Source organism: Lotus japonicus, chromosome 5 (genome assembly GCF_012489685.1).
Source record: "Lotus japonicus ecotype B-129 chromosome 5, LjGifu_v1.2".
Taxonomy (NCBI): Eukaryota; Viridiplantae; Streptophyta; class Magnoliopsida; order Fabales; family Fabaceae; genus Lotus; species Lotus japonicus.
Window position 1 is genome coordinate 9,815,462 of NC_080045.1, and position 23,475 is coordinate 9,838,936.

At 34.5% G+C, this 23,475-nt stretch overlaps 1 protein-coding gene, 1 long non-coding RNA gene and 1 pseudogene across 16 annotated transcripts; 2 read left to right on the forward strand and 1 right to left on the reverse strand.

The window, feature by feature from the left end:
- The first annotated feature begins 5,326 nt into the window (after window positions 1-5,326).
- On the forward strand, window positions 5,327-8,566 carry LOC130718622 (non-functional NADPH-dependent codeinone reductase 2-like). The gene is made up of 4 exons (XM_057569237.1): window positions 5,327-5,652; window positions 7,060-7,303; window positions 7,407-7,586; window positions 8,191-8,566. Exons 1-4 carry the CDS (start codon window positions 5,327-5,329, stop codon window positions 8,392-8,394), a joined length of 954 nt encoding a protein of 317 aa, XP_057425220.1. The 3' UTR covers window positions 8,395-8,566.
- A 4,515-nt stretch (window positions 8,567-13,081) lies between these two features.
- Window positions 13,082-23,402, forward strand: LOC130717782 (non-functional NADPH-dependent codeinone reductase 2-like; annotated as a pseudogene).
- LOC130717783 (uncharacterized) lies at window positions 17,404-22,616 on the reverse strand. Of its 15 annotated transcripts, XR_009012399.1 has the most exons (14): window positions 22,376-22,614; window positions 22,195-22,298; window positions 21,937-22,045; window positions 21,780-21,814; window positions 21,603-21,650; window positions 21,384-21,425; window positions 20,870-21,016; window positions 20,337-20,492; window positions 20,183-20,236; window positions 19,345-19,544; window positions 18,941-19,228; window positions 18,769-18,841; window positions 18,569-18,695; window positions 17,404-18,338 (listed from the first exon to the last, which is right to left on the reverse strand). It is a non-coding gene; the product is annotated as an uncharacterized LOC130717783 (long non-coding RNA). The 15 variants fall into 15 exon arrangements; XR_009012404.1 differs by having other exon boundaries at window positions 17,404-17,856; window positions 18,013-18,841; window positions 22,376-22,616; XR_009012405.1 differs by lacking the exon at window positions 18,769-18,841 and having other exon boundaries at window positions 17,404-18,083; window positions 22,376-22,615.
- Window positions 23,403-23,475: the final 73 nt, after the last annotated feature.

The following is a 23,475-nucleotide window of genomic DNA, read 5'->3' on the forward strand; positions in this document are numbered from 1 at the left end:
ATAAATCATATAAAAAAATTAACAGGTTAAATCAGTTTCCAATTACACCTCTTGCCAGATGGTGGAATCCCATTGGTCCTCACATGTGTGGCACCCGTGCAAGACCTAACACGTATTGCACCTTATCACCCGCCGTAAATAAATAAGTTTATTAGCTGGGAGCTCTCTCTGTTTCCGGTAGTGCTCTATTCTTTGCTGGAGTTGCCGACGTCTGTGCCTGGTTTTATTGGGTTTGGTCATGATTGTTGGGCTGGAATTTTCGTTGGGTTAGTCTCTAGCATGTTGTATGCATTTTTTATCCTTCTAGATTGTCTTGTTTATTTTTTTTTTTTTGGTTGTGGCCTCCCTGACTACTTCCATAACCTTAAAAAAAACCTATTTTTTGTATTTGAGTTTAGCACTTATTGTGCTAAGTTAAATACAATTCTTTAACTTATAATTTTTTTTTAGCAATGCACAATGAATCCAATGTCCACACTCCACACACTTGCATAAGAAGCACACACGGGTGGATTCGTTTTTTTTATTCATCGGAAAATAAAAGATACACGAGTGGATTCATTGAAAACGCCCCACTGACCAATCATATATTTAAAGATTTAAAATAAATAAAAATACTCCTAACACCCAACCAGTTTAATTTTGGTTTCCAACTCACGGTGTACTATAAAACGTACTCTCCTTCCGTTTCTAAATATGTGTCACTTTAAAGTTGTGACACATGTAATAAGGAATATCATTTAATTTTCTAGTTTTATAAAAATTGCTATGTAACTTTCAAATATACCCAGCTTATCTCTTTTATTAATTACGTATTTTCAATTCTCCAACCACTACGTTAAAAAAAAATTCTTCAACCACCAATAATTAAAGGGTACAATTGGTAAACTATAATTAATGTTATCTTAAAATTGTAAAAGTGATAAGTAAGTAAGATTAAAATAATGGCAGTTATATAGGAACAAATAGAGTACTTTTAAATATGTGAACAATTTAAGCTCTCTCGTTTTTGCACAATAATTCAAGAAGCTAGGTACACGTTTTGATCCATTTGGGTGAGTTCCGATGCAAGATAAGCTAAGAAATATACAGTTTTTAAGACAAAATGTGTATGAGAGTGAGTTCGTTAATTGAGAAATCAGAAAATGCTCGTTTCACGTTTTGTCGACTTTAATACAAACATGCTCTAAGTGTGTTTAAGTTGATATTAGACACACAATTCAAAACATGCATGGTACGTTTTATAACTTATTCTCGTAAGTGATTATAATATTTTTCACCGTAAAATGAACGTGCTTTTTGGCTTCTTTCAAAAGTGATTATGAGATTTCAAACGGACAACTAAACACACTATACGTCTCTGTTGGGATGTCAAGTGTGAGTAAAGAAGTCCCACGTTGGATGGTTAGAGGAGTGATGAACACTTTATAAGTGAGAGGACCTATACACCCATTGCCTTAAGGTTTTGGGTGAAAGATGTGGTGTCTAATCCACTTTGGTGTGCCACCTTAAGCCTAAAATTTTTAATATACGGATCAGATCACCCGACCTTTGACCGACGGATATGAACTCCTAAGGAATCGTCTTACATACTTCCATCTTTATTCATGTATTACATCTGCAATAGCAATTCAACCCGGTTATGAACTCCTAAGGAAGAGATCCGTTTTTTCCAAGTCATTAATTCTTACTTACCAAGCAAGGGCCCTGATACTGTGATTTGGCTTGGAGAACAGCGAGGGATATTCTATGTCAAGACCATTTGTGAGGCCATGGAACTAAAATTACTCAACCCTGTGGCTTTTTGGAAAATCCCTAATCGGTTAAGAAAAATAATACCTCCTAAAGTGGTGATCTTCCTCTGGCAAGCTGTGATCAACAAGATTGCTGTTAAGGCTAACTTATTAGCTAGAGGCTTGGTGCTGGAAAATGCAGGCATGTGTAATCTTTGCGGAAGAGAAGTTGAATCGGTTACTCATCTGATGCTGACCTGTAGTAGAACACGTGTGCTCTGGGATGGTATCTTCAACAGAGAAGGTGTCTTGTGGTGCTGCCCCCAATCCTTGCACGATTTAATGGAAGAGTGGACCACTTTAAGAAGGAAAACTGATTCTATGCTCTGGGAATTAATTCCCTTTGCCTTATGCTGGTCAATTTGGCTGGCCAGAAACGAGTTGATATTCCAGGATAAAGATTTCAATACGGAGATGGTTTGGGATCTACATATCTCAAGGATAGCGTGGTGGACCAAAGCCTGGTGGATTGATTGTCCATATAATGGTACAGATTTCCTGCTGAATTTTTCTGAGGTGAGAATCCATTATTCCAAATCAAAGTCTCGCTCCAACCTATGGCACCCTCCCCCTGAGGGAGTCCTAAAATTTAATGTGGACGAGTCATCCCATGGGACTCCAGGCAGCAGTGGGATAGGAGGAATTGTTAAAAATTCAAGTAGACAAACTCTGGGCTTCTTTTCCAAATCAACTGGTAATTTATGGGCATATGAAGCAGAAGTCAAGGCAATTCTCCATGTGCTGATCTTCTGCAGCCAGTTTGGATTGAAGCATATTTTAGTAGAGAGTGACTCTGCCCTTGTAGTTGGATGGGTTAATAATAAAGTAAATAGGCCTTGGAAACTGATTCAAGATCTCAACCTCATTGATTTGCTTTGCCTTGAAGTAGACTGCATTGGGATCAATCACATCTTCAGAGAGTCAAACTGTCTTGCTGATTATCTGGCCAAAACTGGATGTTTTAGACAATCTCCTATATGGGCTTCGCTGCAAGTTTAAAATTCTGGTGCAATCCACTCTTCTCCCCTCTGATTCGGATGCTCTCTTTATCTTCCCGGGTTTGCCTGCGTTTTTCCTCTTCCGCCTGCAGATGTTGTTCCTGTCTCTAGTTTAATCATGCTTATCTTTGCTTCTGTTACTTGTGTGTTTTTCTGTTCTGTTTTCTTTCTTTCTGTTTTTTTTTCTTGTTGCTTTCTGTTTCTGTCTTAACTATCTCTGAGTAGGTTGTTCTCAGACTTGTTTATCTAATTTATTCTATCTTTCATTTTCGAAAAAAAAAAAGAATAACATCTATCATTTATAGTTTTTTTTAAAGCAAAATTATTTTCTTTAACATACAATAAAACTGGTAGAAAAAAAGAGTTCTAGGGGTTCTATATAGTAAGATGGTTTTTCTTTGAAAAGCCAAAAGAAATGATAAATAACAAAGGGCAGTACAATATACAAAACTATTTGACCACTCTGAGCAAACCCGAGTATCAGAACTAGGGTTGACTAGAGTTACGTGCCTCAACTAAATCAATCCCCATTGTCTCAAATTCAAATTGGAACTCACTTCCTAAATTTATTTATGGATTCAGTCTCTTTCTTCAAAGAGCCTAGAATTACAAGTGGAACATTCGTCCGACGACTCATTGATGAAAATTTTGCAAGGTTTGAAGTAAAAAAGGGATAAATAGATAGTACTTCTCATATCATATCGGAGGAAGAACCACTCCAATCTCTCTCAAGATCCTCAATATCTTCATATATATATATATATATATATATATTCTATTTACCTGCTTAAATTTCACAATTTTTTATATCTTAATCGCTCTTTATAAATGAAAGGGATTCAACTGTGTGAAGAGGAACGGGAAAAATCTCTACAACAAATTTACAAGCAAAGTCAGAGTGTCAATATTAAAAAATATATATATATATATATATATATATATATATATATATAATGTTAAAAAAGAAACTGCATGAGAACAACTCTCTCATGAGTTTCATTTTTATTACTGTCTCGTATTTCTTTCTAGCAAATTAATTTAAACCATATTTGAATGTAAAGAGAAGGTTTAATTTGTAATTAACTTAATTACATAATTTTTAATAAGTGTAATTGTACTAAGAGGGCCTTATAATTAGAAACTAGTGAAATAATAAATAAAAAAATAATCATTAGCACTAATGAATATTTTAACATATTGGATTACTAGTATTGATCTCACACCATGCACGGTTGGAATAAGAGTACTACGCAGCATATATCAGATATTTTCATATTTCCTCTCTCGTTTTTATTTTTTAAAATACGTATATCACATATTTAAGTTTTTTTTCTCTAATCCTAGTTACATTATAATTTCATTTTTTCTAATTTGTTATGCTTCGAATCAATATACTAAAACCATTTTAATCTTCTAAATGTTTATACGAAAACATAAAATACAATTTTTTTTAGTTAATTTCCAAATCAATAATTTAAAACTATTTGATATCAATTTTGTTGGCATATTTAATATCATTTTAAACGTAAGATATTACATTCAATTTTTTTTTTGTTCTATAAAAAAATAATTATAAGACATCTCCAATGCAAGTTCTTAGTTCTTATTTCTGAATTAAGAACTAAGAAATGAGTTCTTAACCATTGGAGAAGTCTAACGTGAAGTTCTTAGTTTTTAAAAATAAGAGATAAGAAGTTTTACTTTTTGAGTTCTTAATATAAAAAATTATTCTTCTCTCTCTCATTCATCAACTGATTTAATTTAAAGTATTGAATTAGCATTTAAATTTTAATCAAAATTATATGAAAATAAAAAATATTACTAATATAATGGTATTGTGGGATCAAATGAATAGTGCTAAGAACTAATTAAGAACTCATGGTTGAAGCAAAATCTGCAAAGAGTTGCTTAAGCACATGTGACATTATGAGCCTACATGAATAGTGCTAAAAACTAAGAATTAAGAACCTAGCATTGGAGATGCTCTAATCATAAAAAAAAGACTTTGTCACCATACACCCTCCGGTCACATATATAAGCAAAAAATACTTTTTAGGTTCATTTATTTAATGAATGTATCTAGTCATTAATACATTCATTAAATAAATGAACCTAAAAAGTATTTTTTGCTTATATATGTGACCGTAGGGTGTACATCTTAACAATTAACTTTTATTAATTATTTTGATGTCATTTAAAACCATTAAATGTCAAATTAATACAATAATTATTTTTGAATAAAGTCAAAATTGATTTTTTTAACTATTCTAATTTCATTAATAACTATTAAATGCAATATTAATTTACATTAATTATTTTTAAAATTAGAAAATTATTCAATATTTAAAATACTATAAAATTAGAAAATAATTAATGTATTAAATACGCTGATTATGATAAATAAATATTTAAATTACGTGGTCATAAAGTAATTTGGCTGATGATATCTATAAGAAGAGTCAAAAGATGCTGGTATGATGCACTATAATCCATTTGATACTCACAACCTTACGAGTTGCCGTGTGACACCAAAACATGTCTTCATCACTAATCGTTCCAAATGTGGTGCTCTCCAACAACCGAAACTTGCCGGTGATTGGACTCGGAACTGCTACCATCTTAGGCTCCGCTGCCGGCGATGACACCACCAAGGTGGCAGTGCTAGAGGCCATTAAGCTCGGTTACAGGCACTTTGACACAGCTTCGATTTATGGGTCAGAGGAGGCACTTGGAGAAGCCATAGCTGAAGCATTAAAACTTGGTCTCGTTGGGTCTAGAGATGAACTCTTTGTCACTTCCAAGCTTTGGTGCTCTGATAATCATCCTGATCTTGTTCTTCCTGCTTTGAAGAAAACACTTCAGTAAGGACAACTATTGTCAATTTAAATTATGATCATTAGATATCTTCTCTGAATTTTCCTTTATATATGAACTGAGTATTGTTGTTCTTCAAAATTAGAGCTTTCAATTTGGGTTTCTAACCCACCAGTCATCCCAGTCTAATCCGACTCGTAAGAAATATGATGCAATGCGATAGTATTATTATTAAATTATGTTGGATTTGAATATTTTGTTTTTACTTTAAAAATTTGATCTGTGTTATAATATTAATATTTTAGATATTTTTCACCAGGCTAAATAAATCATAAGTAGATTTTCATAACATTTTCACTTTTGATTCATTTCTTCATATTCTAGTTTTTTACACCCAAAAACAATGAGCCAACCCATGATAGGTTGAGTTTAGTTGATCAATTTCTCAATTATTTAAATACAAGTGCGACTAGCTCAATCTGCAATGAGCCAACCCATATGGGTCAAGCTGTTTTGTATTGATAACGCTAAAAATTATCTTCTTTGGGTACATGATTTAAAATTCTGTATTTGAATTATTTTCATTAAAAATTGGTTAATTGATTGATATTTTAAATGATAGATACTTAATTTTTCTTAGGGTGTGTTTGCAAGTTTGATTTTTAAGGAGAGGGAAGAGAAATGAGAGACTTATGACAATTTTTCACATTGTTTGACTTTGAAAGTTTTTAAATAAGGGAGTATGAATTTAAAGAATTGTTGAAAAACTTCTCCAATACACTCATGCAATTAGTTTGTGGAGTTCCCCTAAATTGAGGATTTTGGTGAAATTTTGAGCTTCCAAAAAGGGGAAGGACATACGGGCCGGGCTGTCTTGTATTGACAACTCTAAAAATTACTCTGTTTGGGTATAGGATTTAAAATTTTGTATTTGAATAATTTTCACCAAAAATTGATCAATTGATTAATATTTTAAATGATAAATACTTAATTTTTCTTAGGGTGTGATTGCAAGTTTGATTTTTAAGGAGAGGGAGGAGAAATAAGAGACTTATGGCAAATTTTCACATTGTTTGACTTTAGGAGTTTTTTTAATAAGGGAGTAAGAGTTTAGAGAATTGTTGAAAAACACCTCCAATACACTCCTTTAATTAGTTTGTGGAGTTCCTCTAAATTTAAGATTTTGGTGGAATTTTGAGCTTCCGAACAAGGGAAGGACATACCCTCCCCCCAACATTCCCTTTAAGTAATATCTAATAAGTCCTGTGTATGAAAAAATCGTATGTGTAGATCTATCTAGATGCGTATAATTTCACAATGATAACTATATTGGAAAAAAAAACTAATTTAGTTTACTTTAACTCTTTAACTAAACATAACTTTTTTATTTGTTAAAGTACATATTTTTGTGGCTAAAGCTAATGCAGGTCATTGAATTTTTTTTTGTCAAACAGGTCACTGAAATTAGAATATGTAGATCTATATTTGATCCACTGGCCCATTGCTTTGAAGCCTGGAAATTGGGACATGCCTTATGATGAAGAGGCCATGGCCCCATTTGACTTGAAGGGTGTGTGGACAAAAATGGAGGAATGCCAACAACTTGGGCTTACAAAGGGCATTGGAGTCAGCAACTTCAGTTGCAAAAAACTTGAAAATTTGCTCTCATTTGCCAATATTCCTCCTGCTGTCAACCAAGTAAGCTCACAACCTCATATTGGATATCTCTCTACTTTTCTTTAGTCATGATTAAACTTTCAATTGCTGGATATATGATATTACACCATCAAATCAAAAACAGATTAGGATGAATCCTACTTGGCAGCAAAAGAAGTTAAAAGACTACTGCCAAGCAAAAGGAATATTCATAACTGCCTACTCTCCTTTGGGAGCCAAAGGTACCGTTTGGGGTACCAATGATGTTATGGACAATGAATTGCTCAAGCAAATTGCAAATGCTCATGGAAAATCTTTTGCTCAGGTATCTATTATAACTTTCTTTCACATGAAAAAGTTTAACTTATATTTCGTTTTTTATAAACTTATACTGTTTTAATCTTAATCTAAGTGAGTTTTTATTTCCATTTTGGTCAAAGCAAACATGCTTAGGGAACATATAAAATAATAAAATAGAAGAAAAAATTCTAATAATCATATAGAGATATAGTTTAGCAATTTGAATTAGTACGACCATATTTGAGTTAGTGATGACACATAAGAAATTATTAGGTTTTTTATTGCGGAACCAAACATACTTTTCTAACTTCTCCAAAAAGTGATCATGAGATTTTCCACCGTAAATCAAACACACTACACGTCTACCATTTAGATATTCATACTATTTTAAAACAATGCGAGTTCTACATAGATGATTAACACTACCAAGTTATTCTTTGTACCAAAAAACAAACACTACCCTACACATGATATACCTTGTGGACTTGTGATTAATTAATAAAACAAAATTTAAGTATTGGAGTCTATATAAATTATATAAATTAAGTATATCCATTTCTTTTTAAATTATGATTCACGAATGTTTTTGTTACCATATCTAGCTAACATAATACTTTCTGGTGTAATAGGTATGTCTAAGATGGTTGTATGAGGAAGGCGTAACTATAGCAGTTAAGAGCTACAACAAAGAAAGAATGAAGCAAAATCTGGAAATATTTGATTGGTCACTTACAAAAGATGACTATGAAAAAATTAATCAAGTCAAGCAGCACCTTTCGTTGAAGTATGGACCAGCAAAGTTCGTTGAGGACCTTTGGGATGAAGAAAATTAATACATGCAATATGGAACCATATGCTAAAGCTTTATGACTATGAAGAAAAAACAAATACTAAAGCTTTTGCTTTCGCTGCAAATTTACTTCAATCGCGTATAATGAATAATTGTTACAACAGATTTACATTTTATACTCAAAGTTGAGCCAGTTGTACTCTCTCAATGCTACAAGAGTGGCCAATAAAAATATATTATTCTCATACCTCATCTTTTTTTCCCCCTTTACAAATTAACCTGTAAAGGTCAATTAGTGACATCATAAGTTTTTGGGCATCACCAAAATTTCTCACTTGAAGATTTCCCTCTCTTATGCACAAGCTTATTTTGGCTATCAATATTACAATATGTTAAGCCATTTTACTGATATGAAAGGGGCATGTAAGCTTTCTGAAGCGCCAAAAAAAAGAAAGATATGTAGGACATAATATATTTGATTTTATAGCTTAAGAAATATAAAAATATTCCTCACCCCACCACCATTCATTCAACCTTCTCCCCAACCCTCTAGAGTCTCACCATCGATCTCTTCCTCATCATTCTCCATCATCTTCCTCACCAACTCCTCACCATTTTTCTCCCTTCAACACCCTTCTTCTTTCTCGAACTCAATCGTGTTGGTTTCTAGCTCCTCATTTCTTGATAAATGAACTCCTAATTAATATTTTTTTTTTGGATAAGCAAGGAAAATGAACTCCTAATAATTAATTTTCTTTGGACTTAAACTCCTTAAATAACTTTCATCACATCATTATAGCTTTGATTATCTGATAAATATCATTCGTTTCTATCACATTTTCCAAGTATACTAGAATGCAGTCTAGCCACGGGTACATGGTCTTCTAAGAGGTTAGTCTAAAAGAATATGACAGAGTCTCATACCTAACATGTCACAGGTTCAGGGGCGGATGTACATAGAAGTGAGGGGTTCCCCTGAACAAAAAAAAAATTGAACTTAATTTCCTATATAATTTTTTTTGAACCCCCTGAAAATTTTAAATTATACTAGTAGACTAAGTTTTACACCTATTTACACAAAAAAACTCACATATCTGCACAATTTTGACTTGTAGAGTTTCTGATGTATAAACATATTAAAGTTGTTTTTAATTATATTTTTACCGATGTGTTCATTTGAAAAATTTGAACCCCCTAACCCCGAGGTTCTGGATCCGCCACTGCGTAGGTTTGAACCTCCGTTAATACCCTCCCGACAACTCTCCCATTGAGGCGCTATCCCCTCATCCTATATCTTAAAAAAATGTAATCACTGAAATCACTTTAGTTTATATATAACAAAAAAAAAGGGGTCAAACAGAAGGGAAGGTATCATATGCAATATTCTAATATTTAGTTGTCGTGTGACACCAAAACATGTCTTCATCACAAGTCGTCCCTAATGGACCGGGCGAGCCCCCAGGGTCCCTCGCCCAGGAGCGCCGGCTTAGGGCGACGAGTGGACTGAAGACTTGAGCCTGCTCCCAGAGGCCCAACTGGCCCATTAGGAAAGAGATAGAAACGCTAGGCCCATTTAATCTTCTAGATGTTTATACGAAAACATAAAATACAATTTTTTTTAGTTAATTTCCAAATCAATAATTTAAAACTATTTAATATCAATTCTGTTGGCATATTTAATATCATTTTAAACGTAAGATATTAAATTCAATTTTTTTTTTTATTTTGTTCTATAAAAAATAACTATAAGACATCTCCAATGCAACCCCAATGCAAGTTCTTAGTTCTTATTTCTGAATTAAGAACTGAGAAATGAGTTCTTAACCATTGGAGAAGGCTAACGTGCTAACGTGAAGTTCTTAGTTTTTAAAAATAAGAGATAAGAAGTTTTACTTTTTGAGTTCTTTTTTTTTTAGAGCAAAAAGGATTTATTCAAAAACAAAGGAAAGTACAAACCCACAGAGGGAGGAAAGAAAAAAGAAAGACGCCAAACCAACCCTAAAGGAATAAAGAACACCCACCAGAGAGAAAGCAAGACAAGCTCAGCCATAAAAAAACCTACCCAAACACCAAGCACTCACAAGAGCCCCAAAACCAAAAACAAAACCCAAGAGCCAGGTACCAAACGCCTATAAGCCAACAGGCCAATTATCTCTAAGCTCCTCTTGCAAACCACGAATAGCCTCCTCATCGCTTCCCGGAAACACCATACCCACATATTTTGCCAAAAACCAGGCCTTTGTAGCACGAGTGAAGTAGCCGCCAGAAGAGGGAGCAGGAGCGACAACAGGAGGAGGGATCGAACTTTCCACGCTCTCTGATTTCTTAGGACGCCCTCGAGGCCTACGAGGAGGTCCATCAAAACCCCTCTTCACCGAATGATATTTCCTAGGACGACCACGAGGTCGCGGCTTCGGCGGAGAGAACTCAAGCACACGATCAACCTCCTCCAAAGAGGTTCCCTCTTCATCTAAAGAATCGCCCGCCCAAGGAACGTCCCCCTCACTCAACAGGCCATCAGCACCAACCTCCCTCACAAGAATTTGTCCATTTTGATCACAAACACCTTTTGAATCTTCTGCATAAGAACCAGGTGAGAGAGAAGCGGCTGGACCAGGGAGGGCAAGAGGCAAACGGTCCCAAGGAGAAGAAGCCAAACCACTTGAAACCTGATTTAAAGAAGCTGTCACTGTCCACTCCCACATCAGTGCCCCTCTGCAGCGGAAGTATAGAGACATCATATAGTCATTAAACCAGCCCCACCTATTACCCCTAGAGCCAAGAGGAGAAATATATTTAATCCTAATATTTGAAATCCCATCATCTAATAAAAACCCACCATCCTTGTATAAGAGCCTTGAATTATACAAAGGCCAAGCGACAGTATCAATAAAGCCTGATAAAAAACCATCATTACTCTTTAATGAAGAGAGAGAATCTCTCATCACAACCGAAGCCATCAATCCACCACCTCTACACGGCTGCACCTCTTCATCTTCACCAACGAACGGAAGAACCGCACCAAGTGAGGAATCCACATCTACGCCAGACGAAGAAACCATCTCTGGAAATAGCAGATCATCGAAAAATCGAGCAACCTCCCTGCCATCCTTTCTCCCCACCGACCCTGCCAATTCAAGGAAGAGAATGTCGTCTGAAAGTCTCGCCTCCTGCAGGTAACACAAACCAGAGCCGGCAGAAAAGGCTTCGCAGTCAAACCCAGCACCCACCGGAGAGCACACCTTCGAAACCCCCCTCACCACGTCGCTCCAGGACCTTGAGGGCGGAGAGCCGCCCACGCAAAGCTGTTCCTCCTGAACGATACCTTGCTTAGCAGGAGGCAAAGAACCCTGCAAGGATTGAACGAGAGGCCCCTCATGCCCATGGGAAATACGCTTAGAGCCTCCTCCCTGCTTCCCAAAACACTTATCTGGTTTAACCGAAAGAAAAGCTCCACCCAGCCTGACCCATCCAGAGTTTTCATAGCTTTAATGGCATCTTCCTTGAGTACAAAACGAACGAAACCAAACCGAAACCTCCTTCCAGGTGACCTCCTTCGTTGAACAAACACATTTGATAACTTCCCGTGCTGCTGGAATAGGTTCCTCACCTGGAAGTAGCCCACCTGGCCTGAGATTCCATCAATAAAAATGGTGTAACAAGGCCGAGAGACCTCGCCAACAACCCTGGCCTCCCTCCGTGACGTACCCTCCGGATCCTCACCATCGCCATCCTCCTCCTCTGAAGTCGAAAAGCTGCCACTGGCAGCATAGCCATCCACCGCACCTTTTGACGCTAAGGTTGAAGAAGCCCTAGCAGAGCAAAACCTTTCCATCTTTTTATATATCATTTATTTTCTGTTTTCTTTGAAAATGAAAACAGAATTACATTTTGAGTTCTTAATATAAAAAGTTATTCTTCTCTCTCATTCATCAACTGATTTAATTTAAAGTATTGAATTAGCATTTAAATTTAAATCAAAATTATATGAAAATAAAAAATATTACTAATATAATGGCATTGTGGGATCAAATGAATAGTGCTAAGAACTAAGAACTAAGAACTAATTAAGAACTCATGGTTGAAGCAAAATCTGCAAAGAGTTGCTTAAGCACATGTGACAGTATGAGCCTACATGAATAGTGCTAAAAACTAAGAATTAAGAACCTAGCATTGGAGATGCTCTAATCATAAAAAAAAGACTTTGTCACCATACACCCTCCGGTCACATATATAAGCAAAAAATACTATTTAGGTTCATTTCTTTAATGAATGTATCTAGTCATTAATTAATGACTAGATACATTGATAAAATGAATGAATCTAAAAAGTTTTTTTTGCTTATATATGTGACCGGAGGGTGTAAATATTAACAATTGACTTTTATTAATTATTTTGATGTCATTTAAAACCATTAAATGTCAAATTAATACGATAATTATTTTTGAATAAAGTCAAAATTGATTTTTTTAACTATTCTAATTTCATTAATAACTATTAAATGCAATATTAATTTACATTAATTATTTTTAAAATTAGGAAATTATTTAATATTTAAAATATTATAAAATTAGAAAATAATTAATGTATTAAATACGCTGATTATGATAAATAAATATTTAAATTACGTGGTCATAAAGTAATTTGGCTGATGATATCTATAAGAAAAGTCAAAAGATTCTAGTATGATGCACTATAATCCATTTGATACTCACAACCTTACGAGTTGGCGTCTGACACCAAAACATGTCTTCATCACTAATCGTTCCAAATGTGGTGCTCTCCAACAACCGAAACTTGCCGGTGATTGGACTCGGAACTGCTACCATCTTAGGCTCCGCTACCGGCGATGACACCACCAAGGTGGAAGTGCTAGAGGCTATTAAGCTCGGTTACAGGCACTTTGACACAGCTTCGATTTATGGGTCAGAGGAGGCACTTGGAGAAGCCATAGCTGAAGTAGTAAAACTTGGTCTCGTTGGGTCTAGAGATGAACTCTTTGTCACTTCCAAGCTCTGGTGCTCTGATAATCATCCTGATCTTGTTCTTCCTGCTTTGAATAAAACACTTTAGTAAGGACAACTATTGTCAATTTAAATTATGATCATTAGATATCTTCTCTGAATTTTCCTTTATATATGAACTGAGTATTGTTGTTCTTCAAAATTAGAGCTTTTAATTTGGGTTTCTAACCCACCAGTCATCCAAGTCTAATCTGACTCGTAAGAAAAATGATGCAATGCGTTAGTATTATTATTAAATTATGTTGGATTTGAATATTTGATTTTTTACTTTAAACATTTGATCTGTGTTATAATATTAATATTTTAGATATTTTTCACCGGACTAAATAAATCATAAGTAGATTTTCATAACATTTTCACTTTTGATTCATTTCTTCATATTCTAGTTTTTTACACCCAAAAACAATGAGCCAACCCATGATAGGTTGAGTTTAGATGATCAATTTCTCACTTATTTAAATACGAGCGCGACTAGCTCAATCTGCAATGAGCCAACCCATATGGGTCTGACTGTTTTGTATTGATAACGCTAAAAATTATCTTGTTTGGGTACATGATTTAAAATTTTGTATTTGAATAATTTTCATTAAAGATTGGTTAATTGATTGATATTTTAAATGATAGATACTAAATTTTTCTTAGGGTGTGTTTGGAAGTTTGATTTTTAAGGAGAGGGATGAGAAATGAGAGACTTATGACAATTTTTCACATTGTTTGACTTTGAAAGTTTTTAAATAAGGGAGTATGAGTTTGAAGAATTGTTGAAAAACTTCTCCAATACACTCATGCAATTAGTTTGTGGAGTTCCCCTAAATTGAGGATTTTGGTGAAATTTTGAGCTTCCAAACAAGGGAAGGACATACGGGTCGGGCTGTCTTGTATTGACAACTCTAAAAATTACTCTGTTTGGGTATAGGATTTAAAATTAATTTTCACCAAAAATTGATCAATTAATTAATATTTTAAATGATAGATACTTAATTTTTCTTAGGGTGTGATTGCAAGTTTGATTTTTAAGGAGAGGGAGGAGAAATAAAAGACTTATGGCAAATTTTCACATTGTTTGACTTTGGGAGTTTTTTTAATAAGGGGGTAAGAGTTTAGAGAATTGTTGAAAAACACCTCCAATACACTTCTTTAATTAGTTTGTGGAGTTCCTCTAAATTTAGGGTTTTGGTGGAATTTTGAGCTTCCAAACAAGGGAAGGACATACCCTCCCCCCAACATTCCCTTTAAGTAATATCTAATAAGTCCTGTGTATGAAAAAATCGTAAGTGTAGTTATATCTAGATGCGTATAATTTCACAATGATAACTATATTGGAAAAAAAAACTAATTTAGTTTACTTTAACTCTTTAACTAAACATAACTTCTTTATTTGTTAAAGTACATATTTTTGTGGCTAAAGCTAATGCAGGTCATTGATTTGTTTTTTTTTTGTCAAACAGGTCACTTAAATTAGAATATGTAGATCTTTATTTGATCCACTGGCCCATTGCGTTGAAGCCTGGAAATTAGGACATGCCTTATGATGAAGAGGCCATGGCCCCATTTGACTTGAAGGGTGTGTGGACAAAAATGGAGGAATGCCAACAACTGGGGCTTACAAAAGGCATTGGAGTCAGCAACTTCAGTTGCAAAAAACTTGAAAATTTGCTCTCATTTGCCAATATTCCTCCTGCTGTCAACCAAGTAAGCTCACAACCTCATATTGGATATCTCTCTACTTTTCTTTAGTCATGATTAAACTTTCAATTGCGAGATATATGATATTACACCATCACATCAAAAACAGATTAGGATGAATCCTACTTGGCAGCAAAAGAAGTTAAAAGACTACTGCCAAGCAAAAGGAATATTCATAACTGCCTACTCTCCTTTGGGAGCCAAAGGTACCGTTTGGGGTACCAATGATGTTATGGACAATGAATTGCTCAAGGAAATTGCAAATGCTCATGGAAAATCTTTTGCTCAGGTATCCATTATAATTTTCTTTCACATGAAAAATTTTAACTTATATTTCGTTTTTTATAAACTTACTAGTACTTTTACCCGTGCGATGCACGGGGGATATTCATTTTGTTTTTTGTGTGTATTTCTTTTAAGTCTATGAGTTCTTTTAAAAGATATTTTAGGGATTAAAAGAACTAAATCTATTTTGGATATATGAAATCATAAATTTGTATGTTTTTGCTCCAACGGTCATCTCCCTCCTCCATCGTCTTCTTCACCATGGAACCCTTAAAATAGTCACGTGAGAAGCATGTGACTTGTCCAGTCATCAAGCTCTCTGAAGAAAGTCACGTGAGACACGCGTGAGGGAGCCGCATCAGCTTCTCACGTTAGTTTTCTCACGGAAGGCAAACGGCAGACCAAAAGTGCAACAACATGTATAGTTGGAGGACTTTTTTGCTAATTTTGAAGTTTGAGGACGATTTTCGCAGGAAGGCCATAGTTGAGGGACCAAAAGTGCAATTAAGCCTTGTTTTTTTGAGTAGCTATTTTATTTTTCTTTTTTGTACTTATTTTTCTAAATGCTCGATTGATAATTTTTCGATATCTATTAAATAATCTATTCCATGGAGTTAAAGTCATGTGCTAAAAATAGCCATTGAATGTTTTTTTTTCAATTGGAATAATTACATTGTGAATAAAATTGAAAGTGTATCATTGCACATTTCCTGTAAAAAATCGTATTCGACATGGCGAAAGATTTTTATACCATAATATCGATCTTTCAAATTCTCACATTAAAGTGTATTTAACTTTCCTTTTTATTCTTGAATTCAAAAAAAACTTTCCTTTTTATTTGAAATTATATAAATTTAAAAATGGACAAAACTAAAAAATAACCATAAAGACCAATTACTTAAAGAACCTTGCCTTCGTAATTCCTTTTTATTTTTTATTTTTAATTTTTCGCTTTATGCTTTTTATTTAAACATTTAGAAATACTACACCTTTTTTAATTCGGAATCCAACAATATAAATTTAATTTTAAAACAATAAACTTTCATTTTTTAGGATTAATATATTTTATAAATTCTAACTAATTAATCATGTCTTTTGGAATTCCTAACTGATATTAATCACATATTAACCACTAAAGTTTTCAATAAACACATATCTCACATGTAACTGAAATAATTGTAGTGCAAAGATTTTTTTTCCTTTAATTTATTGTTAAGAAAGATATTTTTTTGTATCGTCATTATGAGCATGAATGTGTTGTGTGGTTTTTAAATCATAAAACCAAAATTAAAAATTATTTGGCATTGATATCAAATTTATGGTAAAACTATGTTCATTGGAAGTTTCAAAAAAAATCATGTTCTATGGAGTTCCTAACTGATATTAACCACTAATTTTTTTCATGCACAGAAATTAACCACATGTAATAGAAATAGTTATAGTGCTAAGGGTTTTTTCCATTAATTAAGGAAGATAATTTCTTAAATTGGCATTACGGCCATGAATGAGCATGTGATATTGTTTCGATGAATTTACTCTTTATCAAAAGGGAGATATATGTTTAAAATTTACTATTTTTTTTTACCATAATACCAATTTTTCAAATTCTCACATTAATTGGATTAGCATGTATTTAATTTTCCTCTTTAATAGAATTTCCAATATAAGATTTAACTTTTACATGAACAAAAGACCGACAACAAAGGTTGAGTTAAGAGGGCCTAAGATTGTTATAATAACCATGATTTTGTGCTTCTGAATAGTGCTTTGATTGCAGTTGGACCAAATGACAATTTTGGACACTTCTTTTAACCAAGGACCCGGACATAAAGCAGTAGTAACGTATCTTCATTAAAAATAAACTGATGACACAACATGTTACAAAACTAAAACTCTTAGCAAGATCACATAAAATATAGTCTAAAGTGTGAAGACAACATAGGACATACATGCTTTGACCCGTGCGATACACGGAGAATTTTTATTTTAATTTATCGCGTGAATTTTTTAAAAATATGTGTTGTTTTTATTATATTTATTAAAAGATATTTTAAGGATAAAACGAAAAAATGAATTTTATATATAAGGAAAAAAATCGTGATGAAATTGCTAAATATTACATACATGTGCTACCATGATAATTCTGCTAAATATATAATCAACCTGACTACAACTGATAGCTTTAGTGATTGGATATCCTAAGCCCACAAAAGAAAGAAAGTTGAGAAAACATGAAAACTTGATACAATTTATAGTTTTTCTATATCTTGGTACACTTTACAGCTTTGTGAAGTAGGATGTACCTGCAGTCCATGAAATATTTCCGGCATTGAAAGCTTAGGAACATGGGCAACATCCACAAACCCAGCCTCCTCACAAAAGTGTCAGAAAAGCATGTTTTTGGAGCGCAATCAGTGGACCAAGATTCTTGACCATAAGAGATGGATAAAGTAGTTAATAAAGAAGTTTACCTGATAAACTCCAGGACCCCCACTTCCTGATCATCTCCACTTGTGTTCATTACACGCAGCAGAGGAGCGGAACATGTATAAAACAATAGTAAGGAAAAATAGGTTTTTTTAATGAGATAATAGAAAAATAAATATAGAAGTAGATGGCATTACCTAAAGGCACAAAGATGCAAATCAAAGAAACAGAAAGCAAACCTTTTTGTCCAGCGAAATCTTGCCATTAAACATTCATCCACCATTGTTTGGTCTTACTCCGACAACTCCACCTGTCTCAGCGTCAAGTACGAAATGAGATCAAATGTAACCATAACACAGAACATTCACCAAAACAACACCAACACATGATTCCTCATCAACATGAATAATATATATCAGAACTAACTAAAAGACAGGGAGAAAAAGAGACATCCTTAAACAATCAGACTTCAGAGAGAATGGAAGGAGTGAGGAGTTTGTATTTGGGTGCTTCACTGAGAAGCTTGTCATAGCTGGCTTGATCCTTTTTCGATCCCTTGCTCCACCTATGGTTAGCACAAATATATGACCTTTATACCACACACCCCATCTTTCATATTGCATAAATCGTAACAAAAATTTATTCTTTGTAGAAAATTATTGGTATCAAATTTTTTATGTGAGCTCTGACACCCATCATGGATAATAAAACAAATCCAACCGATTACTCCCATCAAGAGATATTACATTAAGGGGAGAAAAAGAAACGAAACCAAAAAAAGAGAGAAACGCAAACCTTCTTCTTGGCACCGCCAGATTTGGCAAGCAAGGAGGAAGGTGGAGGAGCCTAGTCCTGAGTATTGGAGATTGAATAAAATAAAATTTTGCTGAACCATGGCGTGATATATTCAGGCAAACATTATCTGCTACAATAGGCAAAGTCATATGTTTAGTAAATTATTTTGGCATAAAACAAACAATGGAAGACATACTCACATGAAAATAGGACCTCAAGAGAGACCCACAACATCAGTAGCAAAACATAATTTCAGAACTTGAGAGATCAAACCTTCATCAATAATAACATAATTTCACTCAATGCAGAATACAAAATGAAACGAAAGGAGAAAAAATGTTGAACAAAATGTAGTGGAAGAATTAGACTCACCCTAAAATTGCAGAGAAAAAAACACTCTCATTAAGAAGGAACTTTTGAGCAACCAAAACCTACTAACATTGACCTCATGGGGGGTGACTCACCACCATAATCAATGTGCTGCGGTGTTGAACACCAAAAAAGCACCACATAATCGAGGTTAGGAACGCGGAACATGGAAAAAGGAGCAGCATCGAAACCGTGACACTCATTCAAAGGGTTCACCACTCGGTGTTCAATGGTGCTTGCTGCTTCACTCGCCCTCCTTGCTTTTAGATGACAGATGAAACACCCAAAATCCTGAAATACCCAAAACAGGAAAATTGCAATTAAGAACAAAAAGGGGAATCAAATGGTGATTTCAAGAAGTGGTTGTTAATGGGAGAACATGGAGAAGTGAAGTTTGGATCTCATACGTTTTCATCGATGGTGAGAATCAGAGGAGGAAAAGGACGACTTGCTGGATACACCGCTGTGCTCCTCTTCACCCTGAATCCATGCTGGTATCTAAGACAGAGAAGCCACCAGAGGTGGAGAATCAGCTTGCTCATTGATCCTGTCGCGATTCTCGGAAAGGGAGTCATTTTCATTGTTGTGTTGCTTACCTTCCCCTTTTCTGCTAGAAAAAAGCAGCCAAAACAAAATTAAGTTGGATCACAACATGATTTGTAAAAAGAAAGAAGAATTAGAATGAAAAGTTGCAGTGAAGAGTGAGATATGAAAGAGACGGGGCAGCAGATGGGGCTTCGTTCGTCCTGCCGAATTGCTGCCATCCAAATTGCAGTGGCAGTAATAAAAAAGAAGGCATCCCTCATTAAACCACTGCCATTCAAATTGACGATCAAGAAGAATTAGCCTTGGATCCATCTCCAAGGGATAAAGAACATGTGTCCATGTCAAGAAACTTGTACTTCAGATGGAAAAGCTAAGGTTTGCTTACAGGAAAGGGAAGTTAAAACGCCCATTTTAATGTCTATTTTAACAACTTGGTCAAAAAAATTCTCACTTCATTTTAACCCATAATATCAATAATTATGACATCTTCAACATACTAAAAGATTTTAAAACCCAAAATTGGTGTTTTCAATTAAATCAATTGTTGTTCAACAGGTTATCAAAAGTTAGACTATACTCAACTCATAAGCTTTCAAAACACAATTATTGAAGGTAGGTAATCGCCATAATCAAGGAGACTGGCTCGTCATGAAGCTTAATATAATAACCAATTATGAACCAAAGCCTAAAAAATCCTACCTTCTTTGATTTCTCCTTCTCAATAGCATCTCTGCGCTTATCCTTGTCAGATCCCTGGACAGAAATTAAAGGTGTAAAGACATATTTATAGGCATCAGTTCACTAATATAATATAAACTAAAAGTTAGAATGGTGAAAGGGAGAAAATTCTTACCAATTTAGCAAAGATCTCATCGTTGTCTTTCTTGTGGGAAAGTGGCTGCATGGATTCAAACTCCTTTGCATCCACCTTTCTCACTTCAGTCTTGAGTGCTTGCAGGGCTTTTCTTTTCTCTTCCAGCACCTTCTCATATTCTTCCAGTGTCATCTCCTATCACAGTTTAGATTGCATTTAGAGAAGGACAAACAGAAGCCAATATAATATAAATTCAACATGTAACACTTAATTCAGAAACTATATGAGCAAAAATAATACATGCAGATCAAGTCTCTAACACTTTCAAAAGGTAAACCAACACTGGATGAAAACATCATTTCATAATCAAGAAAACAATGCTGAGCAAGAGTTTCTTTCTCGTAAAGAATCCCATGCAATTCATAAGATGAACTTATGACCCAAACTGAACTTGAATGATTTATCATTCAATCAGAAGACACAACTCTCCTGTTAGTCTCTGGATAATGAAATGCATAAAATTCAGAAGAAGCAAAATCAAGATCAATGGAGAAAGCTTTAAGATTATTAACCTTGTCCTCAGGCTCCTTTTCTTCACTTTCATTAACAGGGCTTTCCTTGTTTCCATATGCTGCCTCTTTTTCCTCGGTTGCAGGCTTCTCATCACCCAAATTCTTCAAAAAAAACCCTCCCCATCATTCACCACTTCCTCAGTCACCCTAAAATATAATATAAAAAGGAAAGAGCGTGTAAACAATTGACTACCAATTGAAAGCCAAACAATATTACATACATGTACTATAAAAATCAAAAGACCAGTTTCTCCTATTAAGACATTCAACCCCATCCCATATCACAACTAATTGATTAATATTTAGTTTGGGCCAGATCACCTTCTCTGTGTTCACCACTCCGTTTTAACATAACTATTCAAAAGTGTGTGGTATACAAAGTTGTTACTAACTATTTTATGTTAGTCACCACTCACCAGTACCTATCATCGTACCAATATTCCTACAAAGGGCCATTTTTTTTCTTAAACTTTCAGGGCAACATGAAGTTTTCAACTAATAGAGAAAATGTTACCTTGCTTCAATTCATCCAATGGCTCTAGTGCTTCACGAACAACTGGAAAATAAAAGCTTTCAGTCACCAGTACAATAAGAAAATTTAGCAGAGAATGTAATATTATTTTCCTTTCACTCACCGACAACATAAGTAAGCTTAAAAAATTCACACATATAAAAACACCCACAAATTAACGCATGAGAAAATCCAAAAGCTTTCAAATTTCTGAATCACCACCTTAGTCCTTAGAGAACCCCCCAACGACGATTTCATGGGCAACTCTCCCTGTAAAGGAAAATTTCATAGCAGACAGAGGTAAAGTCCTAATTGCTGGACAAAATCAAAACTTAGGCAAAGATAACTCTGAAATCATAACAGAAATCAAACTTAAGGCGCAGAGCGAAGGATTCTTACCGAAATTTGACGAAAATTCCGGAAATCGTCGGCGCCTGTGAAAGAAGTGAAACGAACTTATATAATGATGAATTCATAAAACAAAACAAAACCAAGAAATCAAATGGAAGCTTATGCAAGCCGCGGGAAAGAAAGTGGCGAACAAATAGAAGCACACTTGCTGAGGACTTCATGGGAGCCCTTTTGTGGCCGCACGTTGTCGTCTCCTAGTATTCGCAAAACCTGGACGATGATGACGGAAATGACATGCTCTGGTTCAGATTAATCTGAAACAATAAAGATGGATAATCGAATATGAGTTAAAACGTAGAAAGATCAGGGATTCAGATGATAGAAAACAAAACATGCAATGGGAGTGGGTGAAAGCTGAAATTAGCAAAACGAAAACAATAAACATGGTAAGAGAAGTGAGAACCTTGGAAGGAAGGCTGTCCAGACCAAATCCTGATGATGGAAAGAGCGGCAGAAACCCTAAACCCCATATCATTCCACCAATTTCTGCAAGAAGCAAAGAACCCCCTAAAAAAACAACAATCAGAAAGTGAGAACGTGCGACGCGATTGAAATCCCAGAAAGACGAAAGAAAAGAAAAGAACCAAAGCCCAGAAGATTGAAATCCGCCTTCAATCTCATCTGCTTCGCCTCATTCGCGCCCTGTTCCGGTTCTGCTCACACGATCGAAGGAAACGGAAGACATGAAAGGGAGAACGTGCGACGTGATTAAAAGCGCTGGAAGATGAAAACGGATGAAAAGGAGAATCCAAAACATCAGTGAAAATGTGAAATACAAAAGGAGATAAGATTGCTGGAGGATTTCCATTTTGGTCAAAGCAAACATGCTTAGGGAACATATAAAATAATAAAATAGAAGAAAAAATTCTAATAATCATATAGAGATATAGTTTAGCAATTTGAATTAGTACGACCATATTTGAGTTAGTGATGACACATAAGAAATTATTAGGTTTTTTATTGCGGAACCAAACATACTTTTCTAACTTCTCCAAAAAGTGATCATGAGATTTTCCACAGTAAATCAAACACACTACACGTCTACCATTTAGATATTCATAATATTTTAAAACAATGTGAGTTCTACATAGATGATTAACACTACCATGTTATTCTTTGTACCAAAAAACAAACACTACCCTACACATGATATACCTTGTGAACTTGTGATTAATTAATAAAACAAAATTGAAGTATTGGAGTCTATATAAATTAAGTATATCCATTTCTTTTTAAATTATGATTCACGAATGTTTTTGTCACCATATTTAGCTAACATAATACTTTCTGGTGTAATAGGTATGTCTAAGATGGTTGTATGAGGAAGGCGTAACTATAGCAGTTAAGAGCTACAACAAAGAAAGAATGAAGCAAAATCTGGAAATATTTGATTGGTCACTTACAAAAGATGACTATGAAAAAATTAATCAAGTCAAGCAGCACCTTTCGTTGAAGTATGGACCAGCAAAGTTCGTTGAGGACCTTTGGGATGAAGAAAATTAATACATGCAATATGGAACCATATACTAAAGCTTTATGACTATGAAGAAAAAACAAATACTAAAGCTTTTGCTTTCGCTGCAAATTTACTTCAATCGCGTATAATGAATAATAGTTACAACGGATTTACATTTTATACTCAAAGTTGAGTCAGTTGTACTCTCTCAATGCTACAAGAGTGGCC